At 40.2% G+C, this 17494-nt stretch overlaps 1 protein-coding gene across 1 annotated transcript; it reads right to left on the bottom strand.

The window, feature by feature from the left end:
• Positions 1-14489, bottom strand: LOC131333723 (uncharacterized). The gene is made up of 3 exons (XM_058368427.1): positions 14038-14489; positions 1373-1545; positions 1-435 (listed from the first exon to the last, which is right to left on the bottom strand). The coding sequence occupies exons 1-3, from the start codon at positions 14197-14199 to the stop codon at positions 351-353; spliced, it is 420 nt and encodes a 139-aa protein (XP_058224410.1). The 5' UTR covers positions 14200-14489; the 3' UTR covers positions 1-350.
• Positions 14490-17494: the final 3005 nt, after the last annotated feature.

Here is a 17494-nt window from a genome sequence, read left to right as displayed (position 1 = left end):
GTTCACTTCTCTTGTATCCCGTGATTGAATTCAATTATTCGAGTAAATCTCAAACTAGCTTTAATTGGGCCGATCACAAGAGAAACCCGAGTCCTCCCCTGCAGTTTCCAGGACGATCGATCCAAGTTACATTAATCCAGTAACAATTTACACATAATCATGTTAGGAGCGACATTAATAACAGCTAACTAGAGCTTACTTCCATTGATAATCTCATTTGATATGCTTTCTTCAGGTTCAGGACTCAAAAGGATCACTGCGCACGCGATCAAGAGACCGCAAACTATTGACAATATCTCCTCTCTCTTTAGAATGCCTCAACCACGGCCACTGCTGCCACCCTCACCAGATTAGTTTTCTCTCTCGATTTTGCTGTCGCCACCATCTTCCTCCTCTGCCTCCCACATGAAGTGGGCATAAGATCCCAACACCGTACTGGCAACCAGTTAAACAAGGCACAATAATCATCAAATTCAACCCAAGCATGCCCAAGGGGTTTTGGCCAAGGGAGAATGGAAAAGCAATGAGTGTTTTTCCTCCATCAGGTCGTATGTGCAAATCCCACAAAGGCAAATATTTCAAATATTGGGACCACTAAAGGATTTTTTCGGTCGTTAACTTCAGAGCCCCGGAAATAATTCAGGTGCACGTAAGCTGGTCCAGACATCCGGTTAACAAAAAAAAAACACTTTAGCTATCCATATGTATATAGATAGAGAAAAAATGCACTGGCACGTAGTGATGGACCCAAGGGATCCTGGCCTGATTTGTTGCCCGAGAGTTTTACAAAATACCAAAATTTAAGCAAAGCCTTTTCTGGAAGTACACAACTACAGAGTTTTTGTTACATGTTAGCTTTTGACCTACAATTCGATCTTCAATTTATTCTTAAATTGACGTCGGCCATTTGTAGGAATCGATATTACTATATTTTACATGTTAGGTACAAATATTTAGTTGCGTGTTATTTGGGACCTCAAAATTTAAAAAAAAAAACTCGTTCCCGTGCATCTTCTACCCTATATTAATGACCTGGGACAGCTATTAGCTAATACACACCTCGACTATCTCAAGGCTTTGACTTCAATGACTAGGCAAACCTCTAAATGCTCAAGAGTCTTTTTGCTGACATTGGGACTCGAACTCGCTAGCTCGGGTTGTAAATCCCTAACTTGATGTTATGCTCTCATTCGACCAACTCTTTGGGATTATCTTAATTACCCAAAAAGAAAAAAAAGAAAAAAAAAAAAAGAGCTCTTTGGGATGATCTTAATTCCTACTCTTCTTCTTTCTTTCTTTCTTTTCAAGAGATGGGTTTTGTCTTCCTACCTAGACATAAAATATGGTGAGCCTTGGGTTTGAAATGAATTACCAATCGTGGAGAGAGGCATGAAGGGCTTGATCGAAATAGGAGTGGGCTCTGTATTGGTCTCGGTGAGTCTCCCATATTAGAGTTCCATAGAGTGACAACACCTCTCCATCCTCAGGACTCTCCAGTATTGCTTTTCCATAATACTCCTCTGCTTTCACCATGTCTCCCTCCACCTTCAACCGCCAAAATTGGTTAGCATATAAGTACTAATATAAATAAAAATCATCAATCTTACTCGAATGATCGAATCAACCCTGCATCACTAAGAATGAACAACTTACATCCTCAAGTGATTAAGATTAACTAGAACTCAGAGAAAGAAAAACGGCTTGTCTCGCCGTCGCCTGTGTGTTGGAAAATTGAATAGAATTAGGAGAAGTGTATTCCTTATTATTTTTCTTTTTTTATAACTCAGTCGTCCGGGCCAAGTTATGCGTAGTGCAAGGTGGAGTTGAGTATCCTTTCAACGTCTCGATTGGTTCTTTGTTGCCGTTGTCTAGATAGAACAGGAGGTGCAGTGCATCCCGGTATAATGCACGTGTAGTGCGAAACACGAACCGTAGAGCTCGTCAATCAACGGTTGCGATGTGTTTTTAATCTTTGACCGGTAATAAATATCTTTTACCAGTAATAGATTATTTTTAATTTGGACCGTTGATTGATAAGTTCAACGGTTGTGTGCTGCCCTACATGTGCACTAAACGGGGGTGCACTACAGCACCCCCGGATCCTGTCTAGATTCATGATTCGACCAAAACCGTATGGAGGTTTCTCTCTGCTGGTTTTGTTGGTGCAAAGTTCTGTCGGTGGCGTCATTTGGCGTTGGTGGTGTGATAAGCACCCGGTATTGCAATATAGGGTGCGCTAGGTCTTTAGTTTAGTCTAAATTCATTGCTCATTTTGTTATCTTTAAATTGCTTTTGCTCGTAGAGTTTGTTAACCCTGTTTTGTAGGAAAATCACCTAACAGTGAGGCTTTAAAGCATAAAGCATAACCAAGGCATGTCGAGTGCCGAAGGTGACCCGACGCCAAGGCAAGGCAAAGAAGACCAAAGCGAGGCAAAGCTCAGCGACTGGAGCCTAAGCTGCTCGGCATCGATAGGAGAAACCACATTCCATCGATGCCGAATCAATTAGTAAAGTCTGGCCTAAGCTGCTCGGCATCGATGGAAGAAAATACATTCCATCGATGCCGAGGCTGTTAGGAGGGTGATTTCAAGGCATCTCCTGAAGAATATTGGGGCATACCTGGAAAAGTAGATTTTTTTTTGCTTACATCATTGTAGATCTAGATCTAGATTGGTTTTTGTTTTTGAATGTTCATCAATTTCCAGTTTTGAATTTTTAATTTCTGTCTTCATTAATTAGTTTTTGATATTGTCATCTTCTTTAAAGTTGTAGTAAATCTTTCGATCTACCGTTTAATCCAATTTTCTTCTAGTGTTGTTAATTCAATTATGTTAAGTAGATTTTCGCTTGCTCCTATCTCAATAGATATGTGTGAGTAGTTTACCAATGTTAGGTCATGGGGTGATTAGCACCTCATGGCTCAAGTAGAATTGCGTTTTTCACCATAAAATTTAAACCTTTGGTTTGATCATCGATGTGGGGTTCGGGTTTATTTGTCAAATCGCTAAGGTGTTAATCTCCTTGATCATGTGTAGGTAGGAGCATCGCCTACCTACCACACATGATACTTTGAGCTCTGACGCACGAGGCATTTGCTAAAAAAATTCTAGAGCTAGCTATGTAATCAAACCATTCTATTTTTTGATTTGGGAACCTTAATTGTGTATCCTAAACCGTGTAATCGGGTGAGAAATGCAGTTTAATTTGAGTCGTGAGTGTTAGTAATTCCTAGACCTAACTTGCCTTTTATATTAGTTTATTTGCTTTTCAATTTAGCCCTTTTTCATTTCCACTACACACGTAAAACCAAGTTGGTTGTCTAAAAGCCGAAAGTTCTTGCTTGTATTTACAAATCCAGCAAAGCCGTATTAATTATTCCATTGGGTACAATTCCGGATTTCCTGATTATCATGCTTCAACTGATGTATTAAGCCCTACGCTTGGGGCGTTATTCCATATATCGGAGCAAACGAAGCATGGTGGGCGGCAGGGTGGGGTGGAGAGGTGATTGGAATTGATTGGTTGTCATTTTCAAGTAGTGTTTGCAGGTTTTTCAATTGTGGTTGGCTCTTAGGGTAGTTAGCGGCATAGGATTAGCGGGTGGATTAAGTGTTGTTTGGGATACGTTTTGTTTGTTATGATGCCATATCTTCCTATCCTTTTAATCACTGTAATTTTTCTTTTTCTAATTTTCCTGTTGATTAATAAAATTTTCTTTGCTTTTAAAAAAAAATAGACCTTAAAGTAGTTGATAGCAGAGCATATTCTTATTTTTCTACGGCTTGTAATAATAATAATAATAATAAAACTATGTCCGTTGAATCCTATTCTGAGTAATTTGTGTTAAAACTTTACAGAATGAAACAGTTTTGACTGTATTATTGGAGAGGCTAGAGAGCAACTTGTAAACATCCCAATTTGAGCTTCCGAATAATTTTTAAGTTCCCCGATGATGAAATAAGAAAAAATATACCTTCAAGACTTGGATTGTTGCTCCTTTGTCACTTATTCTCTAAACCTCAAGAAAACCCCTTCCCAAACATATACGGTGGCCCCCGATCCAACTGTAAAGAGAAAAACACGTTTGCTTTGTCAAAAACAACTTTTTCCATGACACACTGATGGTAAAATGGGTACACATTTCAATGTATAAAACGTCTTTGAGTGAAACCAATTGAGTTAGAAAGAGGACTTGACAAACTTTTCAACGCTTCAAACCGTGCTCAAGTCCGAGTTCTAAAGTGTTTGGGGCGCCGCTGCGAAGTTTGGTGTGCTGACGCACAATACCGCGCGGCGTTTCAAAGCGTCGCGCAGCATTTCAGAAACGCCACGCAACATTTCAGAAAATTCCAAAAAAATCACTCCACCGCATGAGATTTCAATATACAGCACGGCATTTCTCTTTATGTCACGCGGTGTTTCGGGAAAAAGTTCTGACAGTTGCAGAAAGTTGTCGGCCACACCTGCAGGTGCAATAATCCGGCCTAGAACCCACCTCCCCTCTTTGTATTGATCATCCTTGGCCCTCTTGCCTATAAATACGCCAACCACCCCCCCCCCCCCCCCCCCCCCCTAGTTGAGAAGCACCTCTTTAACTCCAAATAAAGTTACTCTGTCATTTTATAGACTCCCATTCTCTCTCTCTAAAAATACCCTCATTCTTCTTCTCCTCTTAAGTTCAGTAAACTACTGACTTAGAAGGACCTCCACCTCAAAGCATCCAAATAACCTCACATCCTTCAATCTCCATTCAAGCATTTCAAATCCAAATCAATTTTCATTCCACCATCTTCAAGCGCATCCAAACTTCGATCAAAAGGTATAAACAAATTCCTTGGGCTAAACCACGTTTAGCTTTGAGAGGAAGCCGATCGAGGCCCTTCTCGGTCTTTCTATACTGAGTTTGGGTCTCAAACGAGTTTTATATTCAAAAAGCACAAAAAAATAGTTTCTGTATCGGATACGCTGCACCGTGCGGCGTTTTACAACTCTGCACGGCGTAATGTGTTACACCGTGCGGTATTTTATTTCTTGTACATATTCCTTCTTATGTATTCTGTTTAGCCTGTTTACTGCTTTTCTGTGCGGGTACATTCCAGAATCAAGTTTCATGTTGAAAGTCATCTTTTTGACTTTATTAAATATTTCAACATTTCAAAAAAAATTTAACATTGTTTTACATGATAAGATGAACAAAATGGTCTCGTAAATCATTTTTCAGAGATTTGAAAAATATAACAAACTATTTTGTGGACCTATGATTTGTTTTGTCATGTAAAAATAAACTGATTTTGGAATGCGTAGACAGGTACACCGCAAGGTGTTTTAGTTACACCTTGCGATGTATCTAGTCCGTCGTGTGGTGTTTCACATGATATTGGCAGATTGCTGTAATATTGTTTTTTCACTTTTTGTACATTGCTCATCCATTTCATACTATACAGTTCGCACCACAAGCACGCCAATGTGTTATATTAAACCCCATGTCCCTTTCCCATACATGTTTTAATCAAAGTTAAGTTTTTCAAATGATATTAAATCCCCCATTTAAAATACTAAGTAGAGACCGGTTTTTACCGGACGAGTGGAGTGCTCTTTCAACAAAATCTTCCCCGCTCTTAACGTGGCTCTCAGACCCAAAGTCTCGACATTTTCGCTAGATCAAAAGCCTTTTTCTCTCAAACAAACTCTCGGTTTCTCGGATAATCCATCTTAAAAATCCAGGAGGCGACTCTTCGAGCGCGCGCCGGGCGGGGAGTCCACAGTGACGACTCTGCTAGGGACGATATTGCGTTAATCAAAACTTTAGAAATTAATACATAAATGAACAATCTTTCAAAAGTCTGTTAAAATAGTACGCTCTACGCTGCTAAAGAACGAAATGGTAACGAAACAGGATTTCACATCTGACCAATCCGAACTGAAACTTTTACTATTGTTCACTTGTGTAATTTTCTTCAAAGTATTGATTAGTGGAGTGAGCCAAACTTGAAAGGCATTTTCTTTTGGGGATTTAAAATCATTTGCAAAAAATTTAACTTTGTTTTCGTTTACACTCTGCACAGCACAAGCCTCGCCAATGTGTTTCGGCAATCTTGCCCGGTTTACCGGTGACAAGCTCTTCCGGAATGCCTTGCAACCCTCGACGATGATGAGCCATCGTACTGTTCGACCATTATCTTGCAATATACTTGACATGGGGAGTACATCTTGGCTCTAGTTCGGAGAACCCTTCTGAGACCAAAACCGGCCTTCTGCACTTGTACATAGCCATAGAACCTTCCCAACTAGGACAGGAACCCATGGCTAGGACTTATGTGATATATCATGTTTATGTGCATTTCTTTTCTGTGCATGCATATCATTCATACATCATTTCATTCTGCAGACTAAAGGATAGGATTCCTTTAGGACTCTTCCCCTTCCCTCGGTCGGTCTAGGAGACCTTAAATCTATGGAGTTTGAGATACATCCGGTGTTTGCCGTGCCCGAGCGGCTCCTCTAGTCTAGATCTAGCCTTAGGATGTGCCTCTATCTAGGTTTCGGCAACCTCATTGCTTTGTCTCGGATGGTCAAGATAAGGAGAATGGCTCTGATTCCGAAGCATTCGGAATTTAACCTATCTAACACGACTTACCCGTGGCTGCTGAAACCCTTGGTACAGTCATATCTTAAGTGAGATTTGGAGCTGAGGTAGGTCTTAGGATGTAGACGATGCCAACGACATTGCATGGACATGATTCTCGAGCAAGATTTAAGCTGCCTTTTTGCTTTACTGTCAAAACCGCCCGGCTCTAAGGTGGGTTCCCAAAGAGAAGCTCAGTCATCGGGGGTGATATCTGAAATGATGGGTCAAATGAATGAAATAAGGGAAATCAGGCAGGCTATGGTTAACCTAGAAGATCAACTCAGGCAGTCAATTATGAACATATATGGTCAGCTCAAGTCAGTCGTCGCCGATGTCCAAAAGAACATGACCATGATGTTTGAATCAATGCAAGAAATTAGTGACCGCCTACCAACGAAACCTACTCCGAGTCCCGAATCATTGCTCGCCGGGGATGCGCCCATCGCTGACCCCCAAGTGGTGGAATTGATTGCCAAAATCAGCAAACTCGAGGAATCTATCCTCAAGACAGAAAGGATGGGGAGGAGTGAAATAGACATGGATCGTTTAAGTTTATTTCCCAATGTAAAACTGCCTGAGAAGTTCAAAGGGATGGACTTTGCCTAATTCGATGGGACTACTGATCCAAAAGCCCACTTGTTAGGGTATGTTGGGTCCTTTTCCATGCAAGGGGTCCAAAAAGATGCCATGGCTCAACTGTTCCACGAGTCACTTACTGGCCCGGCTCTACAATGTTTCCTTTCTTTGGCACCTTCGAAGGAAAAGACGTAGGAGGACATTGGAATGGCTTTTGTGTCCTAATACGATTTCAACGTTGAGCTGAAAATGACCACCCGAGAACTTGAAAACACCAAAATGGGCGAAAATGAGAGTTTTGCTGACTATGTAAAAAGGTGGAGAGCCAAAGCTGCCCAAATGCACGATAAACCAGACCTAAAAGAGCAGATGCGTATCATCACTAAAAACCTGCCCAGCGCCTTCGCCTTCTACATGGTTTTGTCACAATCGTCTCCTGATTTTGAGACCTTCTACAATTCTGGATTGGCTGTTGAAGAAGCCCTTAGGGACGGTACCCTTGAGAAGAAAGAACCCACTTTAAAAGGCAATGGACTCCATCCCGACAATGGCGAATCCCTTTTTGGAAACAGCAATACCTTCCACGTTGGGAACTCCCCAAATGCCAAACCCCTCGAAATAAACTAGATAGCTGATAAACCAACTTACACCTTCACCTAATTCAGCACACCCCTATCCACACTCTATGAACAGCTCCTCAAAGCCGATCTCATCAAGCCACTCCTTCCAACTCCTCTGCCCCAAAAGCTTCTGACCTACCACGACCCAAATGTCTTATGCGCCTTTCACCAAATGCCCGGCCATGTTACCAATAAGTGTCACCGTTTCCGTCACAAAATTCAAGATCTTATCAATAGCGAAACCATCCTTCTACCACCAAAAGAATCAAGCACTTTGTCAAACCACCACATTAACTACATCAACACCAACTCCACTACATTTAACCCCATTCACTATATCATCCCTGCTCACCTACCCAAACCAATTGTACCCATTCCCGATGAATTCAGTATTTCAGTATTGGACTTTGAACCAATGATGGAGCAAAAGAGCTTAAAGAGTTAAGGAAGGCTTTAGAGGAAATGAGCCAGAAAATGGACACACAAATGATCCAAATAGGGGCTTCAACACAAAAGATGGATAGTCTCCTCACCCTCATAGTCTCGGATCCAAATCTAAAGCAAAATGCTAAGGAAGACATGAATGAAGGGTGTTTACCCCAAAGACAAAGCTCTCTGAAATGTTCAAGGGCCTAGCCGAAGCAAGCGAGGCCTGCAATACAAACAAAGATTCCGTTAGGGGCACCCCCGGTACCACAATGAGCCCTCAACTTAACCGCAACGCCAAATCGAGAACCTCATCCCGCTCCTCCGCACCCCAATCTCTGGTTTATGGGGAGCTCCTCAAAGCCGGTCTCATCAAGCCACTCCCTTCAGCTCCTCTTCCTCAAAAGCCCTCAGCATCCCATAACCCAGGTACCTTCTGTATCTTCCATCAAATGCCAGGTCATAACACAAACGACTGCATCCGCCTTCGCCATGCTATCCAAGACCTCATTGACAACAAGGTCATTAAGCCACCTCCTGAACCAAAGCCAAACCATGTGCCCAAGCGCAATCCTTGCATCAACACCGCATTCTTCAATGAAGATGAGTAAAATGTCAAAAGCCATGCAATGGTCCGACTTTCAACGAGTTTGAAAATTTCTAAAGTTTCAAGTCAAGTTTTCATCCTTATTGTGTCAGTCTGTACTTCGAATCTGTCATGCTTTCGTTTTCGTGTCTGTATGTTTTCAAATTGTCGTCATGAAAAAGAAAAATCAAAACAGAGAGTCAGTTTCGTAATCTTGAACTACGTTGTGACCTGATTCCTTTATGGGATACGTAGGCAGCCTCACCCTGAGGCCCGGTCACGAGCATTCGAGTCAGTCCCAAGGTTCGGTCATAGTCTTTCGAGTCAACCTCTGTTGGTTCAGCTGCTGTCTTTCAAGTGTCACAATCATCATAACAAACTCAGGTTTTTGTGAATATCTTCGGCCCAACTCGTAATTGTTTTCCGCCATCACTTGAGAATCATTTATAATCACTTCAAAACACGAGATGATTTTTGATTGAACCCTCACCCCGTGCAAGAAGAACAATTTCAAGGGACCGATCCCCGACACCATTCCAATGAACAATGCCTTAACTCTGGGGAAAAAAAAAGAGAAAAGAAGAAAAGCTCGCTAGGTCAAAATCTCAAAATCTGACTTAGGCAAAAAGTTAGAGTAAGCAAAAGCCTCTCAATGAGCATCTAGGATTCAGTTGTTACGTTGTGCAATCTAAAATGAAGAGAGGCCCTAGTTTCTTTCATCTTACATACAAAGATATATCATTTGATAGCCTTTTTTAGCCACAATCGAATTCTTTGAAAAAGAAGCCCAGCTAGCCAACTATCCCCCGCATTGGGATGAAATAAAAAATAAAAGTGCTAGAAGAAACTTTGAAATTCAAATCATCAAAAGGGTGAAAGTGCCAAACACATTGAGATTCAAACATCAACAGGACGAAAGCACCAAACACACTGAAAGGCATTGAAGACATGAGAAAACAAATGAAAATGAAAAGAAGGCACCTACAATTCAAAGATAGCTGTTAGCTTTGAAAATCCAGAAGAAAATGAAAATTTTGAGCCTAATATCCTTTCTTTGTCAAGCCCAAACCATGGCTCACGTTACAACCCAAAAAGTCCTTTCGGATTAGAAAGCACAACTTGATAGCAAAAATCTTAGGTGTTATGGTTAAGGGCATCAATACATCGAGGTATTGTGCGAAACTTGCATCAATCAAAACGAAAATCCAAATGGGGATATGGATCATCATTAGCAACTTGGTTTGTGATAAAAACTCTCGTGTTTTGATCAATTGATGGAGTAAAAAGAATTTCGAAGGGAAAAATCACAAAAACCTGGTTTGTCGTAAATTATGGGACATGAATCCTGTTTTCTTCAAAGAGTCAAACTCTCCGCCCAATCAAAAGCACTATTCGAAAGTCGCTTCATTCATAAATGGTCTTTCCCTCCTTCATATATTTTGAGTCAACATAGTCCTGTCAAAATCCATTCCATTTGCTAAAAGGTTGAACCATTCGTCTTGATCTTGTCAATCCTAAACTAGTGAAAGTCACCCTTGAGAGAAGCTCGTTAGGGTGTAATCATAGCTTGGATTGCGCTTGGTTAACTGCTTGTCAAAACTATCAAGACTGGGGGTCGTTACTCACTGGAATACATCGGCTCAATGTCGTCTACCGAGAAAAGCAAATCCAAGACTCAAACCCTAGCCAAAAGAAAACCCCAGCTCAAATCGGCACGGAATCCAACCCAAATTCGAAGAATACCGGTCCATTGGTCAAAGACAGTAAAGCAAATAGAGTGCTCAGACATGTCCCTAGAATGTTATCATCGTTTGTCGTTTGGTGTCATAGGCAAATCTCGAATGATTGTTCAAGAGTCAATTCCAAGATCAATCCACAGTCTTTTAAGCCTGTAGTTTCTCTCAAGCTATGGCCTAACCGACCTAGAAGCCTTTAGTCTCTCAAGCTGTGGTTCATCCTCCGGGACTACACTCTATCTAGCACTTCGTCCTTTGGGACTCGCACTCTATCTGCACTTTGTCCTCCAGGACTCACTTTTGTCATACTTGCATTGATTTTACATGCTCACGTAACATTCCATGACATATCAACTTGCATCATCATTCATGTATTGTCTCAATCAAATGTCAAATTCAAGCTCTTCAAGTTCAAGCTACTCTTTCAAAATTCAAGCTATTCAAATTCAAGTCTCTTCCAAAATTCAAACTTTTCAAAATTCAAGTCTCTTTCAAAATTCAAGCTATTCAAATTCAAGTCTCCTTCAAAATTCAAGTCTCAAATTCAAGTCTCTTTCAAAATTTAAGCTATTCAAATTCAGGTCTCCTTCAAAATTCAAGTTTCAAATTCAAGTTTCTTTCAAAATTCAAGCTATTCAAATTCAAGTCTCATTCAAAATTCAAGTCTCAAATTCAAGTCTCTTTCAAAATTCAAGCTATTCAAATTCAAGTTAAAGCTATTTTCAAAATTCAATTCAAAATTCATGAAAATTAAAGCTTTTCAAAAAATCAAGTCTCTTCGCCGTCTAAGCATTAAAATCTGTTAAAATGACCATGCCTTGGTCAAAAGGTGCATTTTTCGTCCGTCAGGACTCGTCGCGATTTTTGGTCCCTTGAGGACTCACCTCAATTTAAGTCCCCTGAGGACTCGCCTTAATTTTAGTCCCCTGAGGACTCATCTCAATCTTTAGTTCCCTGAGGACTCGTCTCAATTTTAACCCCCCGAGACTCGTATCAAGAAATTTCATGACACTCGACACTACAAGCACTCAATCTTCTCAAGTTTATTTGCTTTTGAAATTTGTCCTACGGGACTCGTTTTACCTGCATTGTCCCGATTGAACCACGTTGGTCTGATCCCTATAACGGGGTACGTAGGCAGCTCCATGAGCGCGACCACTTTTATTGCATTCTTGCATTTAACTTAAAGACTTTGGAGCGATGGATTGGAATGTCAAATCTTTAGCGTCACTTATACCAAGCAATGGTACCTAAGTTCCGTTAAAGATGGACTACTGTAGACACCTCAATCTGGGCCTCCGAATAATCTTTAAGTTTCCCGTTGATGAAATAAGGAAAAATATACCTTCAAGGCTTGGATTGTTGCTCCTTTGTCACTCCTTCTCTAAACCTCAAGAAAACCCCTTCCCAAACATATAGGGTGGCCCCCGATCTAATTGCAAAGAGAAAAACACGTTTGCTTTGTCAAAAATAGCTTTTTTCATAACACACTGATGGTAAAATGGACACACATTTCAATGTATAAAACGTCTTTGAGTGAAACTAATTGGGTTAGAAAGAGGACTTGACAAGCTTTCCAACGCTTCGAACCATGCTCAAATCCGAGTTCGAGAGTGTCTGGGGTGCCCCTGCGAAGTTTGGTGTGTTGTGCTGAGGCACAATACCGTGTGGCGTTTCAAAGCGTCACGCGGCATTTCAGAAATGCCATGGGGCATTTCAGAAAATTCCAAAAAAATCACTCTACTGCACAAGATTTCAATATACAGCACGGCATTTCTCTTTATGTCGCGCGGCGTTTCGGGGAAAAGTTCTGACAGTTGCAGAAAATTGTCGGCCACGCCTGCAGGTGCAATAATCCGGCCTAGAAGCCACCTCCCCTCTTTGTATTGATCATCATTGGCCATCTTGCCTATAAATACACCCTCCCTCTAGTTTCAAATAAAGTTACTTTGACATTTTCTAGACTCTCACTCTTTCTCTCTAAAAATTCCCTCATTCTTCTTCTCCTCTTAAGTTCAATAAACTACTGACTTAGAAGGACCTCCACCTCAAAGCATCCAAACAACCTCACATCCTTCAATCCCCATTTAAGCACTTCAAGTCCAAATTAACTTTCATTCCTCCATCTTTAAGTACGTCCAAGTTTCGATCAAAAAGTATAAACAAATTCCTTGGGCTAAACCAGGTTTAGCATTGAGAGGGAGCCAATTGAGGCCATTCTCGATCTTTCTATACCAAGTTTGGGTCTCAAACGAGCTTTATATTCAAAAAGCACAAAAAAATAGTTTTTGTACCAGATACGCTGCACCGTGAGGCATTTTACAACTCTGCACAGCGTAGTGTGTTACACTGTGCAGCATTTTATTTCTTGTACATATTCCTTCTTATGTTATTCTGTTTAGCCTGTTTATTGCTTTTCTGTGCAAGTAGGAGTGTAAACGAGCCGAGCCGAGCCGAGCTTCGGCGAACTTGAGCTCGGCTCGTTTACTTAACGAGCCAAAAACTCAAGCTCGAGCTCGACTCGAGCCTTAACGAGTTGAGCTTAGCCATTTCCTAAACGAGCCTCTTTAATCGAGCCGAGCCTCCCTTAACGAGCCGAGCTTTTGTCGAACGAACCGAGCTCCACTCGGCTCGTTTAGTAAACGAGCCAAATACTCGAGCTCGAGCTCGGCTCGTTTACTAAACGAGCCGAGTCGAGCCGAGCCTTAACGAGCCGAACCAAGCCCAGCTTGCGAGTAGCTCGGCTCACTTACAGCCCTATGTACAGGTACATTCCAGAATTAAGTTTCATGTTAAAAGTCATCTTTTTGACTTTATTAAATCTTTCAACAATTTCAAAAAGTTTTTAACATTGTTTTACATGATAAGATGAACAAAATGGTCTCGTAAATTATTTTTTAGAGATTCGAAAAATATAACAAACTATTTTGCGGATCTATGGTTTGTTTTGTCATGTAAAGGCAAACTGATTCTGGAATGCGTAGACAGGTATACCGCATGGTGTTTTAGTTACACTGTGCGATATATCCGATCCGTCGCGCAGTGTTTTACATGATATTGGCAGACTGCTGTAATGTTGTTATTTCACTTTCTGTACATTGCTCATCCATTTCATACTGTACAGTTCACACCACAAGCATGCCAATATGTTATATTAAACCCCATGTCCCTTTCCCGTACATGTTTTAATCAAAGTTAAGTTTCTCAAATGATATTAAATCTCCCATTTAAAATACTAAGTAGAGACCGGTTTTTACCGGGCAAGTGGGGTATTTTTTCAACAAAATATTTTCCGCTCATAACGTGACTCCCAGACCAAAAGTCTCGACGTTCTCGCTAGATCAAAAGCCTTTTTCTCTCAAACAAACTCTCGATTTCTCAGATTATCCATCTTAAAAATCTGGGTGGCGACTCTTCGAGCGTGCATCGGGCGAGGAGCCCACACAACTCGAAGTGAGAAAGTACCTGGTGCAAAAACCTGCTGTAGTTTGCGAGAACAAGAGAATTACTGGGGTCCAACTTCAACATCTCCTTGTAATACGCACCAACCTCACTCTGATTCACGTTGCCACCGGAACCCGCAGTTTCCGACAGGATCGTGTCGGGCTCTGATGACACCTTCCTCATGCTCCTCGCCGAAGTAGAATCCGTATGGTGACTAGCTTCGCAATGCAACGAAATCCTCGATATCGAAGCAGAGCTGTTTTTGTTGCCGGAGAAAACACCTGAAACAGGGTCGGGAGCACAGAGAGAGATTATAGGTGAACTGGGCACGAAGGAGGGATAGTAGGGGATTGGAGCCGAACCAGTTCACAGAAGAAAAGACTTCATCTTGATGGTTTCAGATGCACTCAGAGGTTTTCCTTCCTTCGGTCAAAAGCGCTTAGTATAATCCCCAACGCGTTGGCTCAATTGAGGTCTACTCTTTTTTACTCCAAGTTTTAGGTGCTACTAGCACACGGGTGGGTCTTTGGTTGATCTAGTTTGAGTTTCGCTTAATTTTTAGGATTTTTTTTAAAATTTTGCCCTTATTTAACTATTTTTAAAAATTATTTTCTAAAAAAAAAATTTGAGTAAAACATTTTTTTTCCAAAAATATTATTCGAAAAGAAAGAGAGAGGAAAAGAGAAGAGAGATAAAACATTTTTGTATAATGATTGGTGTATTTGATTGAGAATATGTAGATCAATTAACTTTGGTTATTGTCAAAAGGTTGATAGTTTTAGTTATCCAAAGCTTAAAATTTGATTATATCTAAAGAGGTTGTTAAATTTGATTATGGCATTATGAGCCATATTTTACACCAACATTGTAAACTTTAAAAACCTTTTACTTTTGATTAGTAGTATTGTGAATACTCTTAGTTGGGATCCTTGGACCCTCACCAAGTAGATGAAATTAGTTCCCATAAATTAATTGACCTGCGTGTAAATTGGCCAAAACGCAATTATAAGGTGGACCCATGTGAGAACAATGTAATTATTTGTTGCTTCGGCTCCTTTCCATACTTCATAGTCATCCCTGCTTTCCACTATTCCATCTCGGGCTCGCACGGATGATGAAGAGATGTTATTCTTTGTAGAATGTATGTGCTTCGTCCATTAATATATCGAAATATGATCACTTCAAGCGTAAGGTAAATACGTCATTTGAAGCATAATAATTCGAAAGATCGGGATTGTACCCAATGGAATAATTAATACGGCTTGGATGGATAGGTAGATGTAAGCAAGGTTTTCGGCCTTTAGACAACCAACTTTGTTTTACTTTATGCGGTGGAAATAAAAAAGCTAAATTAAACCACGAATTAACTAGAATAAAAGGCAGGCTAGGTCTAGGAGATTCTAACACTCATGACTCGAGTCAAATCACTCGTCCCATCCTATTACTCGGTTTGAGATATTCAACTAAAGTCCCCAATTCGAAAGATACGTAGTTCGATTACCAAGCTAGCTCTAGAATTCATTTGGCAAACACCTCGAGTGACAGAGCTGCAAGCATCATGTGTGGCAAGTAGGCACGCTCTTGCCTGATTAAAGAGGTTAACACCTTAGCAATTTGACAAACAAATTACCAAACTAGCTCTAGAATTCATTTGGCAAACATCTCGAGCGACAGAGCTCCAAGCATCATGTGTGACAAGTAGGCACGCTCTTGCCTACACATGATCAATGAGGTTAACACCTTAGCAATTTGACAAACAAATCCGAACTACACATCAATTTTCGAACCAAAGATTCAAACTTTATGATGAGAAAAACAAATTTAACTCAAGCCATGAGGTGCTAATCATCCCATTACCTAATCTTGAAAAACTACTCACTCATATCTAGATAAATAAAAGCAAGTAAAAATCTAGCTAACATATTGAAATAGCAAAGCATGAAATAAACTAGAGATTATGATAGATCGAAAGCGTAGCTACAACTTTAAAAAAGACAACAACAGCAAAACAAAACTAATTAAGGCAGAAAATTAAATATTCAGTGCTGGAAAATGAAGAACACTAAGAACAATTCAAAAAGTGATTCAAAATCTATCTTAGATCTAGAAAATATAATACAATCTACTCTTTTTTTATTTGGGTGACATCACACCATTTATATAAGCCCTATTCACGTATCGAATATTCCCAAAGATGCTCTAAAAATCCTCTCCGAAGGCCTTCGATACCGATACCTCACATTCCTTGGTACTGGTACCGAAAAAGATTAAGGCTGTTGCAAATCAACTTGGTACCGGTACCTCGATTTGATTCCCATCGGTATCGAACCAGTTAACTAGTTCCGATTAGTCCACTCGGTACCGATACCATGCTTTGTTCCCTACTGATACAGAAGCTGCTAACTCTAGCACTTGGCTCTTGATCATTGTCTTGCCCTTTTCGTGCATGCCATCAGGTCACCTCCGGGTCTCTAACTCTTTATTCATGATCATCTTTGAGTCCTTGAAAGTCTTTGATACGCTTTAGGCCTTAAAGATTTTCCTACAAAACAGAACTAGCATACCCTACGTGCAAAAGTAAGTAAAAACGACTAAATTAACAACGAAACTAAACTAAACTAAAGACTTAGCGCTCCCTCAATGGTAATGTCGGGTGCTTATCAATATGAGATCAACAATTTGGATCATCAATGTGAACAAAAAATGAGGCCCAGAAAGGGAGGGTACGGAGCACTATGGTGGCAAGCTAATAAAACAATCTGTTAGGTGACCCAAATTTTTTGTATGTGTTACGGTTATGGTTTTTTGTTTATCAGAATTATCACTTGGCGAAGCCACACCATCACATTCCGAGAACAACTAGATTTTCTTCATGATAAACTTTGAGTTGATCATGCGGTTTTTGATAAATCGACTTTATTCAATTTCGTTAATGATCTACTTAGGGAAAACATTAAAACCAAAAGTTCATAGCATATTTGCAAGTCCATTAGTCAAAAGCAGCTCCTTAAATTGCAAGTATAGTACAGACAATGACGGAGCTAGCCTATGTCCACAGGGGGCACGACCCCACTACATTCTTTGAGTTTTTATTTTAGTTTGAATTTTTAAAATGGCACTTAATATTTACTAAATACTTTGCAAAATTGAAAATTGAGAAAGATTAGATTTATCCATTTGTTTAGTTGTTCATTACTACTTGTCATTAACTTTACCACTTAAACATGGATCATGTTCCAAATCAATTAAATGGGTGAATAATTGATGAGCAATAGCATGATTGGAAGCGTTTTCAATAAGCTATCATGCACAACTTTCAAAACATAAAAATTCGCCATGCTCTACTGTAAAATCTCACGTAATTTGTAGTTTTACTGATCGATATGCTAGTTTTCCGAGTATCTTCAGTAGAAAAACGTTATTGCCATATTGCCATAATATAATCATTACCAAGAATATATTTTCGTTGTGTTTCCTA

Source organism: Rhododendron vialii, chromosome 7a (genome assembly GCF_030253575.1).
Source record: "Rhododendron vialii isolate Sample 1 chromosome 7a, ASM3025357v1".
Classification (NCBI taxonomy): Eukaryota; Viridiplantae; Streptophyta; class Magnoliopsida; order Ericales; family Ericaceae; genus Rhododendron; species Rhododendron vialii.
This window is presented reverse-complemented; position numbering and strand designations above follow the sequence as displayed.